Below are 26,295 nucleotides of genomic sequence, written 5' to 3'. Positions count from 1 at the left end.
ATGGGCTCAGTCAGACCTATTTAAAAGCCAGAAAACTTCACAGGAGAAGGCAGCAGAGAAACCTCCAAACAGCAACACACAGAACATTCTCACATGGGAGGGCAAAAGACTTCCAAAAGCTTTACAGCGAGCACTTTGAATTGTGCACTTCACCAGTGTTTCTCTCCAAAGCTAGTGCCATTATATGAACATGAGGAAGAGATTGAGGAGATTCCAAAAATGAGGCTGTATCTCCTCTTTAGCTTTTCTCTGCCATCTGCAGCCAAGTTCTGGCTGCACCATGCAAAACTATTAGAAGGAAGAGTGAAATAGGTTTCCTGAGCATGCTTGTTCTTTATGTGTTTCTGCTGAACAGACTATAAATTGACCTTGGTGTTGAGCAGAGATTCCAAAGAAAACCAAGATATTTCAACCAACTGTTGAATTACAGTAAAAGTTTTAGTAGTTGGAGGGTTTGCAATCGTTTTTGTAATGAACTATAAAGAAGCCAATCTACAGATTTCTTTTAGACTCTAACCAAATGTAAAAAAGGCAAGATCTTTTTACAGACTTTTTCCCTGATTTAATAAAGCCAAGTCAAATAATGTAAAGGCCATAATGTCATATGGTGCTAAGGATGCCAGTTTTTGACAGTATGTTGAGATAAACAGCAAAGGTTTCATATCTTGTTTTGTCAAAATAATTTTTTGGATATACTTTTCTGCAAAAGATGGAGACACTATCAAATATAATACAATAGGATTGTTTTAATGATATCAATAACTATTTTTCATAATTATGAAGTACAGTATTTCCAGACTATTGTATGTCTACATACTGTAGTATTTAAATATTCAAAAAAAGTCTGCAACATATTAAACTGAATCTCTTTTGCTACAGTTGTCTTGTTTTTCATATGGCTTTTTAATGCTGCAGCTACTAAAAATTCTTCCGCAGATGTTAATTGGAGCACCAGTGGTGATCTATCTGCATGAACTGTCTTTCAAAGCAAAACAATGTTTATGTTATCAAAATGTTCTTCACAAGCAGCTGGTTTTGACAAGGGCTTTGGGTAACAAGAAGTTTAAAAATGCTGCAGTTTTCTTTTCAGTCTTTTGGAATGTCTCCTCAAGCCACTGTCCAGATGCTTTTTGCTGCCTGTATCTACAAGCTTTATAGTTCTGTGAATATTTATGTAAGGTTTGCTTCTCAGATGAGTTCCTTCTGCAAATACGCAAATGCCTAGATGTAAAATAAAATACATTTTGCTTAGTTACTGACATTTATATAGAACTCTAAAAAGAAAGAATAATTCTTGTATCATTTGTCATTCTGCAAGATAAATAATACAGCCTCCATTAAGAAAGTGCAACTTGCTCCTTCTATCAGGCCCAGGCTGCTAAGGAGTTGCTGGTACAGCTTCTCTCTTCCCTCCTGTCTACTTGAGCATAGCTGTATCCCTGAGGAGATAGACAGGGGACAAATCTCTTCAGCCCAGAAACTCTTTTGTCCAAGCTTTACTGCAAAGATTGTACACTAATGCACAAAGTGCTTCTTTTTTTTCTTCTCAGTCCACACACAAACTCATGAAAACATGAGTGAGGAGCTCAGTCTCAGTGTGGACTTCGTGAAGCAGTTTTATATGAAACAAATCAGTAGCAATAAATAATAACTGTGCAGTGCTTTTTATGTGAAAAGCATTTGACAAATATTATCTGCTTAATCCTCAAAAGACAAATATGTGAAATCGCTATACTTTGCTAGATTAAGAGTTCAGTTTATTCTGCTTTAGCTTTAAATAATATATCATCCTCCAAAGATGAGAGAAATAAATAGAGGTCAAAAACAGAAACAAAGAACTAAAGTGTGCCTTGAAAAACTAACGCTGAAGAATGAGAAAGATGAAGTTGGCTTTTAGGAAGAATTGGAGGAGCTGCTACTTCACGGAAGGGCTCCTGAAGATCTGGAAAGCTGAGGGCATTTTATCAAAACCAAAAAGTGATGTGTATTAAAAAATGCTGGCACTGATGCTTTACTGATGCTTTTGCAGGCATCAAAACAGTGTTCTTTTCCTGTATCAAAGTCCACAAGCATAAGATATAGGCTGTAAAAAAAGATTGCTGAGGATAATGCTGAGTTTCAAACCTACCTAAAATGTGTTTAAAAAAAAAAAAAAGGCAAAAAATAATGTTCTCACTGAAAATTCAAGAAAGACAGTGTTTGGATATGTGTCAAGAACATGCTTGAAAAGGATGCTTCCTGTGACAGTATATCCCAGACTGCCAGGACTGAGAAATAAAAACTGACCCATGGGAAAATAGGAGTGAGCTGGTACAAAATGCAGTAAAGATGAACAAAGCTATGCAACTGACAGAAGACAGAAAGTGGTGGAAATAACTTACTTTGCCAACATCATTGTAGATAAGCAGGTGGAAGAAAAAAAAATCTATTGCTTATTAACATACAGCAGCTGTCAGACTGAAGCAAAATTAAATACATATTTGAGAAATTCAATAGCTACATCATCCCTGTTGAAAGAGATTTACCACACTGAAGATGTTTTTCACATTCCTTATGCCTCCTACCTGATTCAGGACATTTAATTTCCGGCTTTGCAGCATCGCTCAGCAGGGCCTTGGTGGGGAGTTACAAGAATGAGTCGCTGGTACACGGCTCCTTGCAGCAGGTGGCTTGCTACAGCAGCTTCGTTGGCTGAACTTCCCTCTCATTTTTGAAGGGAAAATCTGTTGCTCGGGGCTTTGTGATCTGGATCCAAAGCTACTAAATCGACAGCAGGGATTCAGCTGCAGCTCCTACGATTCAGTGCTGTCTGCCTGGAATCTGTGTTTCATTTCCAGCAGTGTGAAAGAGGGATTAAAAATGCATCGCTTATTATTGAGCAGAGGAATTTGCAAACCTAATGTCATCTTATCACATCCCAAATAGCTGAACCTGTGCATTAGAGTAAACTCAATTTTGTTATTTCTTCAAAATGGTTAACCAGACTTGTTTTTTATGCACTCTTTTTAATACTTTTCCATGCAGATGATCCTGTTTCTCCTTATACAAGCTGGCTATTGAATATCGTTGAAACCAAGCAGCCACATCCCCTGCCCATGCCTTACAATGGAGGATGCTGGGCACCACTTGTGGACTACCTCCCAGAAACTATCACACCCCGCGGACCCCTTCACAGGTGAGCAGTTTCTCATGCTGACATTTCAGACAGTGAAATCTCTCCTCTTCCTAATAGAATTGGCCAACACCAATCTAACTGTCCCACCTCTCAAAACTACTGAAAATTGTATCTTCCATTTCTTCTACTTTCCCATACTTCAGTGTTAAAATACGTGCAGTGAAGACTTGCAATTCTACTAGACTCCGTAAAGCCTATTTACACTGTAGGGCATCACTTTATGATAAGAATCAGACTGAAGCAATAAAACTAAAACAGAAAAGGAAAAATTGTCTTTCCCAAACCTCTGTTATTGTTATTCATAGCACTTTTTTCCCCTTAGTCTTTTCTTCTAACCAAGCTATGCATATTCTGAAACTCCTCTTTTACATGATTTTTTATTGACGTTAATAGTGTTATTTTCAGTAATGGGTTCTTACCTGCTTAATACTGTAACTAAGTTACTTTGACATTAGTAATATTGAGAAGAAAGGTTACATTTTTGAAAATGTGGAAGATTGTTTGTTTCTTCCAAAATAGCTGTCATGTCACTGTTTTCCCATCTCCAAGAAGTTTCAAACTGATACTGTGATTTGATTACCAGGTGCAATATTGCTGTCATCTTCATGACTGAGATGGTAGTGGATCACAGTGTGAGAGAAGATTGGGCCCTTCACCTCCCTCTATTGCTACATGCTCTCTTCTTAGGTAAGACCAACAGAACAAGAAACAAAGTATAAACATACTTGTATTTTAGTTTTGCTGAAGCTATGGAGTTGAGTTTTCCTTATATGTTTTTTTATTCTGATTTCCTAAAAGAAATAGGCCTACAGTAGTTACACAGTCTGACAGTTAGTCTCAAAACTTTGAAACCCTTGAATATTTTGGCCAATTTTAGCCAAAGTTGAGAGATGGGTAGAAGTTTGAAGATGATTAACTTCCTCAAAGGTTTTTTAAAAATTAGGGCCCTACTGGGAGAAAGGCAGGCAAAACTCAGCCCTTGTACACTGCTTTTTGAGGGGCAGCTGGTCAGTCAGCACATGTGTTAGATTCAGACTACACACACAAGTGTTGTCTCTTGCCTTTCAAAAATATTATATAAGAGAGCTGAGATCACTCTAGTGCAAAGATAGTGAAGGCAGGACATGAATAATTGGAAAGCAAGCTTCATTAATCTCATTGCTAATGGAATACCTTATCTTCAGTGTCTTCCCTTATATGACTGAGTTTAGAGGCACTCCTTTTTCCTCACTGCTGTGTCTGTTCTTGACTGTAACACAGTTCAGCTGGAAGGTGGTGACCAATATCTTCCTTATCCTGGCACTTAATAGTCTGAGGATTGCATGGCCTAATTTTTTAGCACACAAGAGTATTTGGTGTTATAAAGCCATTACCTAACTTTCATGATTGATAAATAATACTTCTTGCACATAAACATTGCCAGGCACTTGTGAAATAAATTAATTATAACTGGAGATCACAGTCCTCATTCGATCACCATAGCTGTCACTAAATCTACTCACTGGCAATCTGAGAAGACTCTCTTGTTCAGCAGACGAAAGAGATTAAGTTGGGAGTTAACAGAACAGTGCTGGAATATATGTGATACGCTGTAGTATATATACCTGAAGAAGATGCCTCATTCTCCTTTTCTGTTATTCTGTTAACAGCTGTTCTGTTTGAAATTTTTTGATGAAATATGTTTTTGTTGGAAAATGCACACTCATCAAATTTTCAAGTATTGTATATTGGTACATCGATTTCAACAAAATTCTGATGAAACACCAGAGCAAAAGTTAAGCCAGAAGCTTGTCAGATCAGGCTTCCAGGGACATTTTCATTATGACATTTCACATGTATTCTTCACTACTTATTTTTGAAAAATTAAATCTGATTTTGTGGCTGCTGTAACAACCTTCGACTACTTTTTATATTGCTGTAAACTTTTCAAATTTAAGAGGGAGCTGAATGAGAAATGGCTAAGTGTATGAATCAAATCAATAACAAGCAACTGATCCAACAGCCTCTTTGGTCTGATTTGTAACAAGGATGAGAAAACTGATATTTACAGTTAAGAATTCTCACAAGGATAAATAAATAACTTAAGACAGGAATAATATGCAGCAAGATGGCCACTTCAGTAAAGACAACTGTAAGGAGCTATAAGGAGCTGTGCAAATAAACATATGCAGAAACAGAGTTATGATATTACCAGTCCATTATAATAATATCTTTACTGATTTGTTCCTGCAATAATGTTTCAACATTACAGTATTTCACAAGAAATAAATAGAAATTTATGAATACCATTTGAGACAGTCCCTTGGCTAGGAGCTCTCAATTCTCAAATGTGAAATTAAAGTTAAATGTAACTGGTTAGACATAGTCTAAGCTAAGACAACATCATAGCTTCCAAATTGCAAGTTCAGTTTCTCAAAAGTTGCTAAACCTCCTGCAGAAAACCATTCTTGTAGTTTGTAGTAGACCTCTTTTGTGAGGATCTAAGGGAGTACTGCTAAACGTGTTAGTCAAAGGTATGAATGTGATTAAATATAAAGTACTTCTGTCCCATTGAAATGTGAGCAGGCAAATGGACCTGACTGAAAAGGAACCTGGAAATAGTATGGTGGCTAGCTTGAGAGCCTGTGTCCTTTCATGTGTTGGAAGGAGTGGGAAATTACTGGAGTGAAAGAATTTTGCAAAATATGTTTAATTGGATATTGGATGGTACTGATAGTGAAGCAGAGAGACAGACTGTTGGTGTGAACCTGCCTGTGTTTAGTGCATGAAAATCACTGCTGTTTAAAAACTCCTGGCAGTCAGTGTGAAATGAGCAGCTAGATGACTTTCTCATGGAAATGTGTCCACATCACAACACAAATTTATGCTATTGGGCATTCTTCCAAGTTAAGAATTGCCTAGCACTGGAGGAGCACAAGGACTGAGCTGTCCTTACTTCATTGTTGTCATATCTAGGTTAATACTTTCATACAACCCGGGGGATTAACAGATAGAGAATTTCAATCACAACTGCTGCCAGTCCAGAACTTACCTTCAACTAATAAAAACTTTCTATACCCTTTGCACTCTTGAATGTTTACATTAGAATAGGGTAGGATGGAATCATTATCTCATAGCAGGTGGAAGGAAATGGAGAAACAAGACACAAGTAGTGACCAGGTTGGTGGTGGCTCTTCCGGAGGACACTATGGGTGGATGAGTGAGACAAAGAATCCTGTCTGCAGGAGCCAAAGGCACATTGCTTTGACCATGGCAGTATTAGCAGCTGCATTTTTGCAGGCCAGAAAAGGACCAGTGTGACTGAAATATGTTAGAAAACACCTCACTTGAAAGACCTGTTGGCTGCTGTCACTTAGAGTGAAGAAGGAGCTGCTTTTTAAAGAGGGCCATATCCTAAGAAGAAAGGAGCTGAAGAAGCAAACAGCTCCACTGTTCAGCACTGAAACTGCTCCTAAACACAAGAGAGTATTTTCAAATATCCCAGAAGATACTGAAAGAGAATTCAAAGGAGTTCATTACCATGTAGTACAGCATATTTTATGAAAACTTATTTCCTTTATGTTTGTAACTTGTGATTTATTCAAAATGTGTTAAAATCTGGGAGCATACATGCAAATAGCCTAGCAGTGCTAAAGTGACTAGAGTCTTTCAATGCTGAACCTTTTGTTTCAGTTCTGCACACTGAGCTAGTGACTGATTTCTCATGCTGTCCCATTGGTAGTTGAAGTTGTTTTTCAAGGGATTTCATCTGTCAGTTCCTTTCTTAATAAATCAGTATTAACCTCTTTCAGTATGCACTAGTTGTAAAACTGACAGTCTGTGAAAGAAAGCCAGATACTGAGGTGAGCAAGTAATTATAACCACCACCAAGAATTTCTCATCTTTAGAGGTTTTCCAGGTCTGTCAAATAGACACTGCAGTGCAACAGAATGCATTAACGTTTCATTGCCACATATCGCTTATACCTGGTGGGTGGGACCTCAGTCTGGAACCTAAATGTACACATAGATTTGAAGCAAAAACACTGGTAACTGTGGCCGGAAATACTGTATCTTTTGTTTGTTCCGCACCATTGCCATGAATCACCTTGGAATTTTTGCTATTTCTGGAATGCGAACTTGTTTATTATTACTTCATATTCAGTGACTGCGATAATCTTTTCTTTTAGGTCTTGACCATTACCGCCCCGAGGTTTTTGAACACAGTAAAAAGTTATTGCTTCACCTTTTGATTGCGTTATCTTGCAATAGCAACTATCAAGCCATTGCATCAGTGCTTCTTCAGACCAGAGAGATGAATGAGACCAAGACTCTGACAGTACAACCAGGATATTTACCTGAATATCTTTATACAGGTAATAAAACACAAGAAGATGAGAATATTGCATTATACTGAGAGGTTTTTGGAAGTGGAATGTCAAGGCTACTTTCCTAAAATACAGTATTTTTGATAAATTAAAATAGTAAAATGGCAAATCTGTACAGTTCCCATTAATATTAATTCCATGTGAACTACCCTAGAGATGCACCCAAATTGTTACTAGGTAACTTTTCATGATAGCGAGAAAGCTTTCTGCTGCAAGGCAAAATATATAATGTAGAGTTTTAGACATTAGTATGGCTAATAACTTCCTGACTTTCTCCTCAGGAAGCCAGGACTGCTTTAAATGAGGGCAATCAGTCTTCACCTTAAAAAAAAGAATAAATAATTCCAATACAAGAAGAGCAGCAGGAATTTTCACCTCAGGTTTTCCATTCTTCAGTTAAATTTTCACATAATGTACAACTACTTTACATCACTTTACATCACAGATACACTTCATTTCTGTCCTGAAATCTATTTCTACTTTAGGAGGCTTACCTCAGACCTCTGCTGAGATGGGTCTTCTATTAACCATTGCGAATTCTCTGTTTTTAAGGAGTTGGTTTACTATTGTCATGTAATATTACTAAAAGCAAGAATACTGTTGAGAGTTGAAGAAATCACAGAAACAGTGTAGAAATACGAAGGTAGGATTATTTGTCTGGGAGAGGGTGAGGAAGTTTAGGAGAAAAGGAAGAAAAAGGAACAATTAGCAAATTAGTGTCATTTCAGTGGTTCTTTAGCAACATACTCAAAAGCAATTAACAGTGTGACTTTATAAAGAATATTACTTGATAATTGATTACTCTTTCTTGATAGGATATGAAAAATTGATTTTAAAATAATGAGAGAAAGGAAATTCAATAAATGTATTTCAGATTAATAAATTAATTTGGGCTTTTTAGTTTTCATTCTGAATAAAGTCTTAGCAAAACTACCTCACACATGAATTTCCCATTGGAACTATGTAGATCTCTTTTCTGATGCATGTCCATGAATTATTAAATATAATTTAAATTATATTATTGCTTTTCTACCAGAATAAAATATTTTTATATTCCTGTCTCTGAAAAACCTAATTAGTACCCTGTATCTGGTCCTCTTGTGTCTAAGAAGTTATCAAAACTTCCTAATTGGACTGTTTTTTAGTCAACTCATATAAAGAGTCAGAATGTGGGTGAGCAGCTATAGCAAAGAATCCTAAGTGAAAATACTTCAGCTCAGGTTCATCCCATGTAATGTCAGGCAACTAAATTAAGAGTCTCCTGACCTGCAATGGATGTTGTTGGTAGAGAGGCACCTCCTGCTCCCTGTGTTTTCCCTAGGCCAGTTTTTCTATGGTAGATACAGCCTGAGGTGACTAACAGTCTAACCTTAAGAAAACAGCTCTTGGTTTCTAATTCCAGCTCTTAAGTTGACTTGTGGATTGGTGGCAAGCTTTTGACCTAGGTGAACACTTGCTCAGATGTATAACCTTAACACTGAAAATATTTAATATGAGTAGTCCAGTGTTTACAGTTATTAACGGCATGGAACGGAAGCCTTAACCACTGTGTCTTAGTTTCCAGTACATTTGTAAATTTAGGACATCATTTTTGTAAAATTTGCACCCTGCAGAGGTTTTTCAGCACCAGACTAGCCCAGATAAGTGAGCTGAACTTCATGTGGACTTGGCCTAATGAAAAGTGCAGGTTACAAAAAGGCATAGTTCTGAATGTAAAATGCCAGGAAACATTTGTTTTTCAAGTACTGTAGCCTTCATGCATTGAAAAACCATGCTGACTTTGATATTATTCATTTTATATTAGATTCTGCAGGTTTAAAAATATATTATCAATTTTTCACTCCCATTGGAATTTGAGAGTGGTTGCATTCTGCAGGATTTTTGTGTTTCACAGTAGAAGGTTTCTGCTGCTTACTGTTGGAAAAGAGCTGCTTGGCCTACGCATTCATCTGTAATGCTGGCGTAACTCGTGCATTCCAGCTTTATCTCCTCCTCTTCGGCTGACAGGTGGTTTTGACTTTCTGCGGGAGTACCAGTCATCTCCGGTGCCAGACTCTGGCTTGAGCTCCAGCTCTACCTCCTCCAGTATCAGTCTGGGAGGCAGCAGTGGAAATCTCCCACAGATTACACAAGAGATTGAGGATATGGACACTGCTGCTGAAACAGATGAGAAAGCAAACAAATTAATTGAGTTTCTGACAACCAGGTAATGGAGATAAGCAGAGGTTACCTTTGTTTGCACTTGAAATGCATAGTTTCATGTCTTCTCTACAATCATTTGTAGCAAATTAAAAGACTCAGAGGAAAATGACTGAGTTTGTATAGTAATTACAGACTCCCATTCCTCTTTTTTTTGATACCTATAGAAGTAGGTAGGTACTTAAAAGCATTACAGTGTCAGGAACACTAGAAAAATATTGCCTGACAGGAATAAAATGTTTAATTGACTGATAGTATTATGTTCAACACAAAATTAATGGAAGAAGACAGTTTTATTATTATAAAATGAGGTAGGAGGTACACAGGGCGCCATGAAAGGCCAAGGTGAAACTAGTTTTAATTGATTTTAACTGATTTGAATTGCTAAATGCAAGTGGCAGATCCTATTTTCAAAAAAAAATAAAAAAACGGGATTTGTTTATGCTGCTCTCAAAATGGTATAAAATACATTTTAAATGAGAAGTTTTGTAAAATACAGAAAAGGAATTTTTATTTATCTGTATTAACCCCATGTGCTGGTTCACTCTGGGGGTGACCAGCTGGAAAGCAGCTTGGCAGAAGAGGACTTGGTGGTCCTGGTGGACAACAAGTTGACCATGAGGCAGCAGTGTGCCCTCAGGGCCTTTGCCTTTGGGCAAAGAAGGCCAATGGTATCCTGGGCTGCATTAGGAAGAGTGTTGCCAGCAGGTCGAGGGAGGTGATCCTTCCCCTCTACTTAGCCCTGGTGAGGCCACACCTGGAATGCTGGGTCCAGTTCTGGACTCCCCCGTACAAGAAAGACATGGGCATACGGGAGTGAGTCCAGTGAAGGGCCACAAAGATGACTAAAGGCTTGGAGCATCTGTTATGTGAGGAGAGACTGAGAGAGCTGAGACTCTTCAGCCTGGAGAAGAGAAGGCTGAGGGGGGGTCTTCAATGCATTTCAATATCTGAAGGGAGGGAGCAAAGAAGACACCGTCAGACTCTTCTCAGTGGTGCCAGTGACAGAACAAGAGGCAACAGGCACAAATTGAAACATATGAAATGCCATCTGAACATAAGAAAACTGTGAGGGAGGTTGAACACTGGAACAGGTTGTCCAGAGAGGTTGTGGAGTCTCCATACTTGGAGATACTCAAAACCAAACTGAGCATGTTCCTGGGCAACCTGCTCTAGCTTGAGCAGGGGGGTTGGATAAGAAGATCTCCAGAGGCCCCGTCCAACCTCAACTATTCTGTGTTTTTGATCATAAAATTGTGTTCAATCACAGGTTTTCTAGATTATAGTCATGGCAATATCTGGTTGCATTTACAGTTTATATATTTTAAATTATTACATATCTTTCAGACAACTCAAAGAAATTTTGCACTTTGTTATATATTTATTTAAGGGCATTTGGTCCACTTTGGTGCCATGAAGATATCACACCTAAAAATCAGAATACCAAGAGTGCTGAACAGCTCACTAATTTTCTGCGTCATGTTGTATCTGCATTTAAAGATTCCAAGTCAGGTAGTAATATTTTTTCTTTCATAGCTATAAGACTATTCCGTCAAGGTCACAGTGCATGCTTATTCTGTGATCTTCCTTTTAGTGGATCTGCTTATGCAGAAGCATAACATATGTCTTAAGAAGGGTGTATGACATATTAAGGAATTGTTTTAAAAAAAATCATATTAGATTGAATTATGGCTAAATATTAAATCAAACATTCCTTCAAAGCTGTTGATAGAAAGCATTTTGATTGATTGTTCTGCCTGATAAAAACTCCTCTATGTCCTGTAAATATCTTTTGAGATCAAAGCAGAACACAACATCAGTACTTATATTAAGATCTGATCCAAGGCCTACTGAAGCTAATGGAAAGACTCATAAGCCAGCTTGGCTTTAGATGTCAAAATGTTCAGAATTTACTGTATTGCTGCCAGTAAGAATAATGGAAGGCTTCAAGCTTTGTCAAGGAATTTTAAAAAATTTGAAATCAGATTGAAGAATTTCAGGTTTTGCAAAACAAACAAACATTTCCAGATTCAAAATTTCAGCTTTGCAAAGTTTGTTTTCTTATATTCTGTGTGAAATAAATGTAAGAAGTGGGAAATTCTCCCAAAACAAGACATTTCTGCTTCTTGGTTTCTCACAGGGTACACTACAGTGCATACCCTCCCCATACAGTTGGTTCAGCCTCTATATGCCCATAGTAAAGTCTGCCATTAAAAAAATATTGACATATTGACAATATTGACTCTTTTGCTCAGGTTTTCATTTGGAGCAGCATCTGAGTGAAGTTGCTTTACAAACAGCTCTTTCAAGTTCTTCAAGACATTACGCAGGTCGCTCTTTCCAGATTTTCAGGGCCCTAAAGCAGCCCCTTTCTGCACATGCGCTATCTGATCTCCTGTCAAGATTGGTGGAAGTTATTGGAGAGCATGGAGATGAGATTCAGGTATGAATGTGTGATTCATAATGTTTTGTAATACTGTTGTTTTAGAGTATATTTATTTTAAAATTACAGTTTTAACAAGGTGTTCTGGAATCAAGTGATGCAAGCTAAAATGTGGGCTTACAAAAGAGTAGCTCTGAGTTTACTCAATCTACACGTACCTTCTCAAAGCCATCATCAAACTATTACAATCTTAGCACTAAAGAGAACATCTAGAAAACATGTAGCGAATGTGAAACAAAATGAAAGCATGATGACCATTTTTTCCCACTACGCATCATTAATTTGCACTTAAGAAGCCCATCATCTTTTCTGCTAATGTAATCTTACAGCCTGGAGTAGACACCATCTCATTTCTCAAATATTTGTCTTTTAGAATAAAGAAAACTATACCACCCAGAACAATACAAACTTACGCTGGCTTACCTACCTTATACAAACTTACCTAAATTGATCCAGTCCTCTCTTAGTGAACTGGGTAGCTATATAGCTATACAGTCTGTTCTCTTCTGAAATTTCTATAGTCAGATCCTATTTACTAAGAGATTCAAGACTAAAAAAGCTTTTAATAAGAAACAGACTGACATCACTTCCATATTTTACTTAGGTAATGAAATTGCCACAAGATGACAGTAATATTCTGTCACAACTGCTTGTGCAGAATTTAAATCAGTGACCTGAAAGTCAGAGGTTCTTTGTGCCGTTACCAGTCCCCTGATGAGGTATCTGCTCTTCTCAGATGCCTTGACAGATCATTCAGAGGCAGAAAATAAAATACACTTGTAGTGACATTTTAATGTGCAGCATAATGGCATGGAGAAATGATACATTCTGTTTTCATTATATTCCTATTTCTTTTTTTCAACTGAATGTTTTTGAGCATATTTGTTGAAATGGCTATTCTCATGCATTGATAGGGCTATGTAATGGAAGCACTACTTACTTTGGAAGCTGCTGTGGATAATCTGTCTGACTGTTTGAAAAACAGTGATCTTTTGACGGTGTTATCTCGGTAAGAGCCTGTTCTCTTAACTATATCTTTTTTTTTTTAAATCTCTCATGATGTTAAGTGTACAATTCTGCAGTCTGATAGCATAAAACGATTTTGATAAGACTGAGCTCATTTGTAACATTTGTAGAACTAGACCTGAGCCACCTGAGCACACCTGAGCCAAATTTTACAATAGTTGAAGTAATGTGCAGAACATTCCAATGCAATATAAATTCTATCTTATATTCAGTTGTCTATAACACATTTTAGCATCCTTTAAAAATATTGAATTTTTTGTACAGTACCTTGTATTTTTGTACCATATACTTGAAAAAATATTTAGGAAAAAGTATGTTTTTTAGAATATTGGTTTCACACAACCTGTCATTCTCATATGAAGTATTCCTCAACAAGGAAAAGGACATGCTCTGTTCTCCTTCACAAAACAAGAGCAAATTCTGTCCCAGATGTAGATACAGGCATACCTCGGAGATATTGCGGGTTCGGTTCCAGGCCACTGCAGTAAAGTGAATATCAAATTTTTTGGTTTCCCAGTGCATATAAAAGTTATGTTTACACTATACTGTAGTCTGTTAAGTGTGCAATAGCATTATGTCTAAAAAAAAAAGTACATAACTTAATTAAAAAATACTTTATTGCTTAAAAAATGCTAACCATCATCTGAGCCTTCGGCGAGTCGTAATCTTTTTGCTGATGAAGGGTCTTGCCTCAGCGTTGATGGCTGCTGACTGATCAGGGTGGCGGTTGCTGAAGGTTGGGGTGGCTGTGGCAATTTCTTAAAATAAGACAGCAGTGGAGTTTGCTGCATTGATTGACTCTTCCTTTCACAAAGGATTTCTCTGTAGCATGCAATGCTGTTTGATAGCATTTTACCCACAGTAGAACTTCTTTCAAAATTGGAGTTAATCTTCTCAAACCCTGCCGCTGCTTTATCAACCAAGTTTATGTGATATTCTAAATCCTTTGTTGTCATTTCAACAATGTTCACGGCATCTTCACCAGGAGTAGATTCCATCTCAAGAAACCACTTTCTTTGCTCATCCATAAGAAGCAACTCCTCATCCGTTAAAGTTTTATCATGAGATTGCAGCAATTCAGTCACATCTTCAGGCTCCACTTCTAATTCTAGTTCTCTGGCCATTTCCACCACATCTGCAGTTACTTCCTCCACTGAAGTCTTGAACCCCTCAAGGTCATCCATGAGGGTTGGAATCAACTTCTTCCAAACTCCTGTTAATGTTGATATTTTGACCTCCTCCCATGAATCACGAATGTTCTTAATGACATCTAGAATGGTGAATCCTTTCCAGAAGGTTTTCAATTTACTTTGCCCAGATCCATCAGAGGAATCACTATCTATGGCTTTACGAAATGTATTTCTTAAATAATAAGACTTGAAAGTCGAAATTCCTCCTTGATCCATGGGCTGCAGAATGGATGTTGTGTTAGCAGGCATGAAAACAACATGAATCTCGTTGTACATCTCCATCAGAGCTCTTGGGTGACCAGGTGCATTGTCAATGAGCAGTAATATTTTGAAAGGAATCTTTTTTTCTGAGCAGTAGGTCTCAACAGTGGGCTTAAAATATTCAGTAAACCATGTGGTAAAGAGATGTGCTGTCATCCAGGCTTTGCTGTTCCATTTATAGAGCACAGGCAGAGTAGGTTTAGCATAACTGTTAGGGGCCCTAGGATTTCCGGAATGGTAAATGAGTGTTGGCTTCAACTTAAAGTCACCAGGTGCATTAGCCCCTAACAAGAGAGTCAACCTGTCCTTTGAAGCTTTGAAGCCAGGCATTGACTTCTCCTCTCTAGCTATGAAAGTCCTAGATGGCATCTTCTTCCAGTATAAGGCTGTTTTGTCTGCATTGAAAATCTGTTGTTTAGTGTAGCCACCTTCATCAATTATCTTGGCTAGTTCTGGATAACTTGCTGCAGCTTCTACATCAACACTTGCTGCTTCACCTTGCACTTTTATGTGTGGAGACAACTTCTTTCCTTAAACCTCATGAACCAACCTCTGCTAGCTTCAAACTTTTCTTCTGCAGCTTCCTCACCTCTCTCAGCCTTCAGAGAGTTGAAGAGAGTCGGGGCCTTGCTCTGGATTAGGCTTTGGCTTAAGGGGATGTTGTGGCTGGTTTGATCTTCTATCCAGACCACTAAAACGTTCTCCGTATCAGCAAGAAGGCTGTTTTGCTTTCTTATCATTCACGTGTTCACTGGAGTAGCACTTTGAATTTCCTTCCAGAACTTTTCCTTTGCATTCATGACTTGGCTAACTGTTTGGCGCAAGAGGCCTCGCTTTCAGCCTGTCTCTGCTTTTGACTTGCCTTCCTCACTAAGCTTCATCATTTCTAGCTTTTGATTTAAAGTGAGAGACGTGCGACTCTTCCTTTCACTTGAACGCTGAGAGGCCATTGTAGGGTTATTAATTGCCCTAATTTCAATATTGTTGTGTCTCAGGGAATAGGAAGGCCTGAGGAGAGGCAGAGAGACGGGGGAACGGCCGGTCGGTGGAGCAGTCAGAACACACACAACGCTTATCGATTAAGTTCTCCRTCTTCTRTAGGCGTGGTTCRTGGCACCCCAAAACAGTTACAATAGTAACATCAAAGGTCACTGATCACAGATCACAATAACAGATATAATAATAATGAGAAAGTTTGAAATGTTGYGAGAATTACCAAAAATGTGACACAGAGACACAAAGTGAGCACATGCTGTTGGAAAAATGGCGCCGATAGACTTGCTCGATGCAGGGTTGCCACAAACCTTCAATTTGTAAAAAATGCGACATCTGCAAAGTGCAATAAAGCAAAGCGCAATAAAACAAGGTATGCCTGTAACTTGTGGACTCCGCCAGAGGCATAGCCCATCTTTGTGAGACACTTAGTCTAACATGCAACAAAGGTACATGGAGGGAAATTGCAAGCTCCTTCCGTAACACAGCTGTTGACAGTACTGAGGGGAGGTTAATGTCTATCTGAATCCTAATAACAACAGAATGGGGAACATGTCAGGAAAAAAATCCATAAGTTACCAAATTTCACAGCCAGCATAAAAGCACATGGACTGTCATTTCTGAAGCTTAAAGGCATGGTGCTGTGTATTATACTGCAAAGGCAGGACACAAGTATTGCTTTGTGACAGAGCAGAGGTAGAGAATTACAGCTTTTACTTTCTAGACACTAGTTATTCATCTTTCTTTAGTGCGCATTCTGGGAAAGAACAAGATGGAGCAGAAAAGAAGAAGCAGTCTAGAAAGCAGTGGGATGCAATATTCTTTATCCTGACATGAGTGATTCTATAAGATCTTCTTCAAAGATTATAGACAGCAGGGGCTTACACTATTATGAAGTGGGAATAGGAGTGGAAATCCAGGAATTAGCTGTTTTCCAGAACTTCCACTGAATGTATCAACATCAACATTCCACTGAATGTATCAACATAGCATGTTTGTTTGTACAGATAATTGATAGGGATTTTCTGGATCATCACATTATAGTCCATGAGGTGTCATCAATCACTGAACCTGAACCAGCTCTGCTTTGAGTAAACCATCCTGACGAGTTCTTAGGATACAGGCAGGGGATGAGATGACAGCAAGGTTTCTGAGGGACCTGTGCTAGCAAGGAATAGATGCTGGGTAGATGAGGGGAGAGCAATGGGTGTTGTCTACCTTGACTTCAGCAAGGCTTTCGACACTGTCTCCCATAACATCCTCGTAGGGAAGCTCAGGAATTGTGGGTTAGATGAGTGGACAGTGAGGTGGACTGAGACCTGGCTGAATGGCAGAGCTCAGAGGGTTGTGATTAGTGGTGCAGAGTCTAGTTGGAGGCCTGTAGCTAGCGGTGTCCCCCCAGGGGTCAGTACTGGGTCCAGTCTTGTTCAACTTCTTCATCAATGACCTGGATGAAGGGACAGAGTGCACCCTCAGCAAGTTTGCCGACAATACAAAACTGGGAGGAGTGGTGATACGCCAGAGGGCTGTGCTGCCATTCAGAGAGACCTGGACAGGCTGGAGAGGTGGGCGGAGAGGAATCTCATGAAGTTCAACAAAGGSAAGTGCAGGGTCCTGCACCTACGGAGGAATAACCCCAGTCACCAGTACAGGTTGGGGGTTGACCTGCTGGAAAGCAGCTCTGTGGAGAAGGACCTGGGAGTGCAGGTGGACATGAAATTAAGCATGAGGCAGCAATGTGCCCTTGTGGCCAAGAAGGCCAATGGGATCCTGGGGTGCATCAGGAAGAGTGTTGCCAGCAGGTCGAGGGAGGTGATCCTCCCCCTCTCCTCAGCCCTGGTGAGGCCACATCTGGAGTACTGCATCCAGTTCTGGGCTCCCCAGTACAAGAGGGATGTGGCACTACTGGAGCAAGTCCAGCGAAGGGCTACAAAGATGATTAGGGGACTGGAGCATCTCTCTTATGAGGAAAGRCTGAGAGAGCTGGGCCTGTTTAGCCTRGAGAAGAGAAGGCTGAGAGGAGATCTTATCAACGTGTACAAGTATCTGAAGGGAGGGTGTCRAGAGGATGGRRCCAGACTCTTTTCAGTGGTGCCCAGTGACAGGACGAGAGGCAACGGGCACAAACTGAAACACAGACAATTCCATCTGAATGTGAGGAAAAACTTCTTTCCTGTGAGAGGGTGCCAGAGCACTGGCACAGGTTGCCCAGAGAGGTTGTGGAGTCTCCTTCTCTGGAGATATTCAAAACCCRCCTGGATGCRATCCTGTGCAACGTGCTCTAGGTGACCCTGCTTGAGCAGGGGGGTTGGACTAGATGATCTGCAGAGGTCCCTTCCAACCTCAACCATTCTGTGATTCTGTGATTCTGTGATTCTGTGAAGGAGAGCCTGGCAGGTCTCTTGAGGATAATGTGGCAAATCTGTGGTTCTGCGTAGAATGCACTGTTTTTAGTTCCCACAGTTCTTTGCATTAGCCAGTAAGCCATCCACCATTGTGCAGTTTGCCTGCAAGCTATGCCAAGTTCAGGGTTTGATCCACTGATAAGGGCATTTTAAAGACCAAAATCCAGTTTTCAGTTCTGCCACTGCCTCATTATATGGGCACTTCCACAAGTCACTTTCCTGCTCTGTCTCTCCTGTCTCTATGTTGTTCTTATCTATTTAGACTCTAGGCTATCCTACTCTGGTTTGGGGCAGTGTCACACGAACCTTATTTCAGTCAGATCTGTGGGCACTTCTGGAATAAAAATGACAGAATTTAATAGACAGTCTGGCGTTTTACTTCTTCTGTTTAAATATTTATTTACATTTTGATAAGTACTTAGCCTGCACCCTGTATGTACAGGTTTCCAAATGTTCATTCACATATTACAATATATGTTATATATTTTGGGTTCAGTTCATCTTCACCAGATTTAACATCGAGCACCAAACTGACTGCAAACCGAAAGAGCACAGGACAGCTGAATGTGAATCCTGGAGCTGCAAGCGGTAACACAGCCACTGCTGAACGAAGCAGGCACCAGAGGAGCTTTTCTGTACCCAAAAAGTTTGGAGATGTGGACAAGTCCTCAGATCCACCACGCAGTGCCACACTGGATAGAATTCAGGCATGCACCCAACAAGGACTCTCCTCTAAAACCAGAAGTTCATCTTCTCTAAAGGACAGTCTCACTGACCCATCCCATATTAACAATCCAACAAACCTACTGGCCACCATCTTCTGGGTTGCTGTAGCTCTGATGGAATCAGATTTTGAGTTTGAGTATCTAATGGCATTGCGGCTCTTGAATAAATTACTAGCTCATTTGCCGTTAGATAAAGCTGAAAACCGGGAGAAGTTAGAGAAGTTGCAAGGGCAGCTGAAGTGGGCAGATTTCTCAGGGCTTCAGCAGCTACTCCTGAAAGGATTCACCTCCCTTACTACCACTGATCTCACACTACAGCTCTTCAGTTTGCTGACACCAGTGTCGCGAATATCTATGGTGGATTCCTCTCAAGTTATAGGTAAAACCAATATACTTTTCTCTCTTACCATTTCCATTGCTTTGACATTTGATAAAAAACCTCCTTGGATCACCTGTGCAGAAACAAAAATGACACTTTTTGCTGTTCTAATGTACTACATTAGTATTTTGCTTGGGGTTGGGTGTTTTTCTTGGAAATTTCATAGCAATATAATGTGTTTCTGAAAAGTGAATGTATTGCACAATAAGTTTTTGGACAAGAGGAGTCACATATTTTTTAACATTTGATTTCTAGGGCCTGGCATGGTATAAAGTTCCTGAGTGTTGCTATAAGAAACACATTTAAAGAGACACTGTCAAATTTTCTAGACCTTAATTTGGCCAGTATTTCCATCGGCTTACTTTCAGAATATTGCAACTTCTTTTGATTTTAAATTAGTGCTTCACAGGATTTTTACTAGAAATATAAATATTGAAAATTCTTGTACATTTTTTAGAAAACTGCAGTAGCACATTACTGAGTGATGAGAGAGGGCTGGGTTAAAAGAAAATAAGGTGATGTTTTGAAATGCACAATCATATCAATAAGATTGTGACCACTTTTCATTATACTGAAGAGACTATCTGCGATTGTTCCAGATTTTTATTCCTCAATCTCAGTCAGAAACAGAGATATTAAGACAATTCTTCAGGCTTCACAACTAAGTCATAACACGCTTAGACTTAGAGTAAAGGGATGAATGCAATGAACAGCCCACCCAAATCTAAGCACCTGTGTGGCACATATGTTCCAGACAACAGCTGGGCAATTCACACACAGGCTGCAAAGGTACCTTTTGGAGGTATCATTTTCTCTTCATTGAGTATAGAGGAAGCCTAGAGAAATTATGCTCCTAAGTTAGGCCATTTATTTAAGTGTGTAAAATGAGAGAAAATGAATGGTTAGAAGGTTATTTTCATAGGTCCCGATTTTTTCCTTTCAAAAAATGTATTGTCTGGTTACAGCTTCTTGATTTCTAAGCTCTCAACTCCCACTTGAACTGCAGCAGCTTTTGTTATAGCTCCCCATTACAGCCTCTGCCCATAGTTCATTAACTGCCTCGAGCCAGCTGTGAATTGGCACAGAAAAGCTGAATTCCAATCTCCAGACAGTGCCCTTACACTCGTGACAGGGGCTGGCAGGTAGCATAGGAGCCATCTCCTAGCTTCGAAACCTTATTAAGTGGTGTGGCCAGTCACATGAACAATTTGACAGTCTGCGTGAGGTTCATGTGGTATTGATACCATGACCTCCCGCAAAATACCAACTTAAAGATCACTGTGGCTCCTGCGATCGCAATTATACATTTTGTTCTGTATTTTCATGTTCTAGGATTTCCACTGAATGTTTTGTGTCTCCTGCCTCATTTAATTCAGCATTTTGACAGTCCAAACCAGTTTTGTAAAGATGTAGCTGAAAGGATTGCTCAGGTATCAAAGTTATTTTCTGTATTGTACATCCTTCAACCTTGTGAATACAGTTGCCTTGTTCTTAATATATTTTGACATTTATATTTACTTAGGTTTGTTTGGAAGAAAAGAACCCCAAGCTTTCAAATCTTGCACATGTCATGACCCTTTATAAAACACACAGCTATACAAGGGACTGTGCTACCTGGGTAAATGTGGTTTGCCGTTACCTTCATGAAGCATTTGCTGATATTACTTTGAGTATGGTTACGTATTTGGCTGAGGTAAGTTTTCAAAGACAAAACTGTTTTAATTCTTCTGTTGCCTAATAACCCAAGGAGCTGAAGTCTTCCTAGAGATTACTGGGCTGTAATTCCATAGTTGTTATTTACAGTAAAGAGTAGAGAGCAGAAATTAGCAGAAAAACCAAAATTACTATATGAAGTAAATACTGAATACTAAAACCAAAGCCGGGGAAGGTCTGCAAGGCCGATGCATCTTAAAGCATCTCTCAGGCACTGGTAAGGTTTCTACTGCAAAAGAAAGATAAACTGGACAACATTTATTTAGATCCCACTGAGGAAAATAAGAGAAGCACTAAAACCAGTAAGGGTTTAGCAACTTAAATAAGAACTGCAGTCTGGCCCTCTATCATCTGCTCGGATGTGGTTCTTGATAAAATTTCTATGCATTCTCTTAACACTTAATGGAACCATCTTGCTGCCAGCTTTTCCTCTCCCCTCATCACTTACTCGTAATGTTTGTCACGTGTAGAATGTAGAGCTGATGCAGTGTTGTTACTGGGGGATCCAAGGCTAAGTTTTGCTTTTCAGCTTAGGCGCCTTGATTTTCCATCTCCTGTGTCCAGTCAATGCCAGGACACTATTTTGCTCTAGAATTCTCCAACTTCTCCATTCACTTCCATGCAACAGGGAACTAGCTCGAGTCTCCCCTCTCATCCAGGGGAAAGCGGTTGAATATTCATTACATAAATTCTCTAGCTTCTTTAGGCCAGCTTTTTTCAGCAGATTTTTTCCTCCTGTCTGCCAAAGGATCTAAGAATACTCTACAGGCATCTCTTGATATTGGCTGCCCACAGGTTTTCAAGAGCCTGGAGGGCAAGTATGCACTCATATTCACTCAGACTTCAGAGCAAACTTCGCCCTGCTACCTCAAGCTGCAGTTCTTCACCTTATTTGCACATGGGGGCTTGAAGTAAACAATCATATCAGATCTCGAATGATGCTGAAAGTCATGATTCTGTTGTAAGACACTGAAACGGGGCCCTGGGATTTTCAGTCCGTTTTCAAACTTAGAGACTCTGAAGAATTACTACTTCTTCAGACATGAGGACTCTGAATCCTCCAGAAGCAAGCATCTCCTTCTTAGGCATAAATTTGTATAGGTAATAAACAAATGCTATAAAAATTGAGGTTTAACCTCTTCCTCCTTTGCTTTCCCAGCCTTAGGAAAGCATTTGCTTGGGTCTCCCCCCACCCCTCTGTTTTCCCCTAAGTGCTCCATGCATGATTACTAGTGCTGCTGCACCTCTATGTAGGCCATTCTGTGTCATCTCCCTCCCACAAAAAGGGCTTAGGCAGATGTATGGAGACCTCTTCTTTGCACTTTCTCCTTGCTGTAGATTAACACCACACTAACGTATTAACAGCACATCAGGCAGTTTTGTGGGCAGAATTAAGGCCCATTTCTTACATAGTACCATCGTCATAGGATGACAGAGTGGTAAGCAAGCATTCCCTTCTCCATATTTATCTTGACTGCAGTTGTGTTGAGTCATGTCTGGGGAATGTTTGTATGGACATAAGGTAGCCGCTAGTCTGGAAGAAGGAGCACACAGAGGACAAGAAATCACCTTTTTCAGTGTGCTGTGGCCAAGAAAGTTATTTTTCCAGCCATCAGAATGTTATTCCATTATCTCCTCTTGAGCTGATCCTCAGACCAGGATAAACAATGATGTGCTGCTCTCTGCTGTAAACAGACTGTGGGATACACTGTCAATATGCAAAGCATAATGAGTTAAGACCACCACTGGGCAGTCCGCAGAGGAAATGTTATAGCCATTGGTTATAGTGCCTTGTGCTTTAACAATCCTGGTTGGTCCCCAGTGCTTGGGCTTGTGGGAGACTGAGAGACATGCAGCACTTAAGAGTAAAAAAGGAAAATGTTGTTGCAACACTGACCATACCACACACAGAGACACCTTCAGAGGGGACTTTCTACCACTAATTTTTTAAGACTGTGAGAACAAAGACTTTCAGCAGAAGGAAAAGTTTCAGTTATTGCCATTCAGAACAAAAATCTGCATTTAACCTGTCTGATGGCAGGCAATTGGCTTGTCAGCAAAGGGTATGATCCTGGCTTAAAATGGGACGTTTCAGTTGTGTTCTTATCTGGAACTTATAGTGACAAGCAGCGCTTCTTACATGGTTTTACATATTAACAGCTACATCCATGAAAAATGATCGTCTGTTCTAGACAAATATTTGGGTATCTCAGTTGCAGATGAGGAGAAATCAATATTTAATAGCGAAGTAGAACTTTGAACTTCCACTACCAAAATCAGAATAGGCAGGTAAATACAAGCAACCTGCTGAAAACTTACTGTGATTTTATGTTAGATCTTTGCATATTAATTTAAAAAATCAACCTTATAGCATGAGAGCATAATCATTCTAGAAGCATATCCGAGTAGACATGTGTCACATATTAAACTAGTGATTCATTAACTCCAGGATCATGCATGGACTTAAATAACTGATACAGAAGAAGAGACAAGAAATCGCATAGTGGGTAGAAAAGTGCTTATGATAGAAGTTTCTTCCTCATCGTTGTTAGAGGATTGCTTGCGATGAAAGCATGAACATTCATAACCCATCCAAGACCAGGGAATCACTAGAGATTAAAACATCTATGTTGCAAGGAAAGTAAAGTCCTAGAACAGGCATTATCCAACTGGCACCTTGTCCATCAGATGTGGTTTGTCAAATGACTTTTTTTACCCTTTCCTCAGTGAGCATGGAAAACATATGTTTGAATGCCTAAATAGCCCCACAGCTGAACGTCTCTTCCCATCCGCTGCAAAGGGAGCCATCACCTGCGGCTGCACCATGGCAGCCCATGCCAGCCAGCAGCAGCCAGCCCAGGCTGCCTTGCAGGTGAAGGCCCAGCTCTCCTCCTCCTGGGCTAGTTGCTTCTGCAGGGATGGAGCTAACGGTGTGTGGGTCACCAAACCCGGGGGAGCCCCAGACCCTGTCCTACCCTCACCAGAGAAGAATCCACAGTTTTTCAAAACAGTTCATGTGAACCAGAGTCAAAAAAACCACTGAGAATAGTTACGATTTCTCTTTACAAATACAGAGGAACCTCTTCGTTCTGCAACTCACTAACCCAAATGATGTGTTGCCAGAACTCTACCTTGCTCCTATTTTTGTTACTCCTGATAGCAAAAGAGTTTTTATTTTACTAATTTCATTTTAAAATTACTGTTTCTTTTTTTATACTAAATACTATTTTTTGTGACAAATTCAATGGTGTATTCGAATATACACTTGGAATATCAGCCACCACATGTATGAAACTGAACAAATAAAAACTGGTACCGTACACAAATGTACTCAGTTTAAGGGGCAAGAGTTGTTTAAGCCAAAGAACAAAAGACAGAGAACAAATTTATACAAACAGGACTGGAAATTATACTGGACTGGACTGGAAATTAGAAGGTTTCAGAGACAAAGTCGCTAGACCAGCTTTCTAGCCAGCAATAGAGGCAAAAATCCCACTTACTTCCCAAGATTTCTTTTTCCTTTCCTGAAAGTGATTATCTGATGCAGTAGCCTCCATCAGAGAACACAAAACTTGGTTCTCTCATCCAAGTTGTTTCTTCCAGGCCTTTGTTCCTTGACTACAGCGATACACCAGCTCCTGTGCTGTCATATGAAACTATATACAAAGAAGGAGTCCAGCCTTGCTCTGCAAGATGCTAATGGAATGAAAGGAAAACTCTGTAACTCAGTTTTGAACAAGAATTATAAAACATATTTTATCTCTCAGTAAAGGTATCCATGGACTAGAGCTGCTTGCCATGTAGTACCTTTAATTTTAAAATTTGTGCTTTATCTTTATGGAGGAATAGGTAAAGCATAGTAACTTCTGTCTGTTGTGCTATTAACAGTAATTTGCCTACCTTTTTTACAAATCACTAAGTACTGCTCATAATTACTAATGAAAGAAAAGGTATTTAGCAGGATTAGTTAGATATGTCCTATCTGATCGTTCCATTTCAATTGGCATGAAGTCTTTTCATTCAATATAAAGAGGGAATCTTTTCATTCAGACCAGCTCGGGCATCTAATAAATTACTAGTCTCTATCTGGATAACAGCTGACATTTTTCTCTGAAGGAAGACTAGTGACATAAGTCACCATACAGTTTTTATACATTTTTTTTTTCTAGATCATAGCATCTCTATTAACCAGTATTAGAAGAAGGATTCTGTAGGCCTGAATCAAAGGACAGAGTCTAATCTTGGAACCTCCAGTAACCTCCAGCAATAATGTTTGACTGCCTCTGAAATGCCACGGGGAGGGAGAGATATTCCCTGTTACCAGTGAAGGGCCCTACTACCTTCCAGGAAATTTTCAGCTGAGATATTTCACACGTGTGCACCGGCACAAATATAGCATGTCTTTCTGTATGCCTCCTGAATTACTGTCGTGTATATGTTTAAGCACAGTTGCAATTCCAAGGCTGGTTCTCATATTCTGGGATTACAGTCAGGTGTTCCAAAATTCCAGGATTTAGGTCAAGCCCTTCCTTGCGTTAGCATCTGCAGTAAGAGAGCCCAGGGACTCTGCTCTCCTCCTTAGCAGAAAACATTTCCATGGCAGTTACAGCCCATGAACTCGCTCGTCAACTAGCAATGAACTACATTTGGATAAATATATATTGATGTCTGAGTAGTAGTAGTTTTGTTTCTTTAGCATGTTTTCTTTTCCTCCCCTGACTTTCAGCAAAGGTGGAAATAAAAATTCTCCTGTTTTTGTTGGTTGTTCTTCCCGAGTAACAGTCTAAAATTTACCTGCCAGTTTACTCATTCCTGAATGTGTTTTCTGGATAAGTTAGGGCAAGCATATATAAGATGTGTGCTTCATTATGCAAACCCGTTGGCCATTGGCTCCAAACTTAAAGCTATATTTTATTTCACACTTGTATCATCATCACTTGTAAAATGATTGTAAAATGGCATTGCAAAATCAGTGGGTGAAGAAAGATTAACAATACAGATGGTATTTATGAGACTAGTAACTTTTTCTGTGAGGAGAAACATCTCAAAATGTAATTATTTTCAATGGTTTTTTTTAATAGCTGCTAGAAAAAGGGCTTCCCAGCATGCAGCAGTCCCTCTTACAGATGATCTACAGTCTTCTTAGCTATATGGACCTGTCAGCTATTCCTGTTAAACAGTTTAACGTGGAAGTGCTAAAAACCATTGAAAAATACGTACAGGTAAGTACCTTATGTTCTCTGTATTAAAATAGGAACTCAGCAGTATTTACTGTGAAAAGTTATTTTTCTTTGTCAGAATTGAAGACTAGATTACAAGGGGGGACTAAGGCTGTTCATTGTGATACCTGGTTTGTAAACATTCTGATGCCGAATAGGCTACTCGTCCCCAAATAAGATGCCTAACCCTGCGCTCTGGGG

The 26,295-nt window shown here is 39.5% G+C and overlaps 1 protein-coding gene across 1 annotated transcript in view; it reads left to right on the top strand.

Annotated features, from left to right (window-relative positions):
* Nucleotides 1-26,295, top strand: part of FRY (FRY microtubule binding protein) — a 230,379-nt gene that overhangs the window by 165,986 nt on the left and 38,098 nt on the right. Inside the window, exons 37-47 of the mRNA XM_026087808.1 lie at nt 3,025-3,175; nt 3,759-3,862; nt 7,344-7,529; nt 9,549-9,747; nt 11,131-11,252; nt 11,996-12,183; nt 13,098-13,192; nt 18,555-19,162; nt 20,495-20,592; nt 20,685-20,855; nt 25,957-26,097. Of these exons, the coding sequence (XP_025943593.1) occupies nt 3,025-3,175; nt 3,759-3,862; nt 7,344-7,529; nt 9,549-9,747; nt 11,131-11,252; nt 11,996-12,183; nt 13,098-13,192; nt 18,555-19,162; nt 20,495-20,592; nt 20,685-20,855; nt 25,957-26,097 (2,063 nt within the window). The remainder of the gene's footprint in view (nt 1-3,024; nt 3,176-3,758; nt 3,863-7,343; nt 7,530-9,548; nt 9,748-11,130; nt 11,253-11,995; nt 12,184-13,097; nt 13,193-18,554; nt 19,163-20,494; nt 20,593-20,684; nt 20,856-25,956; nt 26,098-26,295) is intronic.

This window comes from Apteryx rowi, unplaced genomic scaffold (genome assembly GCF_003343035.1).
Source record: "Apteryx rowi isolate R43461 unplaced genomic scaffold, aptRow1 scaffold_735, whole genome shotgun sequence".
Lineage (NCBI taxonomy): Eukaryota > Metazoa > Chordata > Aves > Apterygiformes > Apterygidae > Apteryx > Apteryx rowi.
The sequence above is the reverse complement of the archived record's forward strand: the minus strand, read 5'-3'. Positions and strand labels throughout refer to the sequence as shown.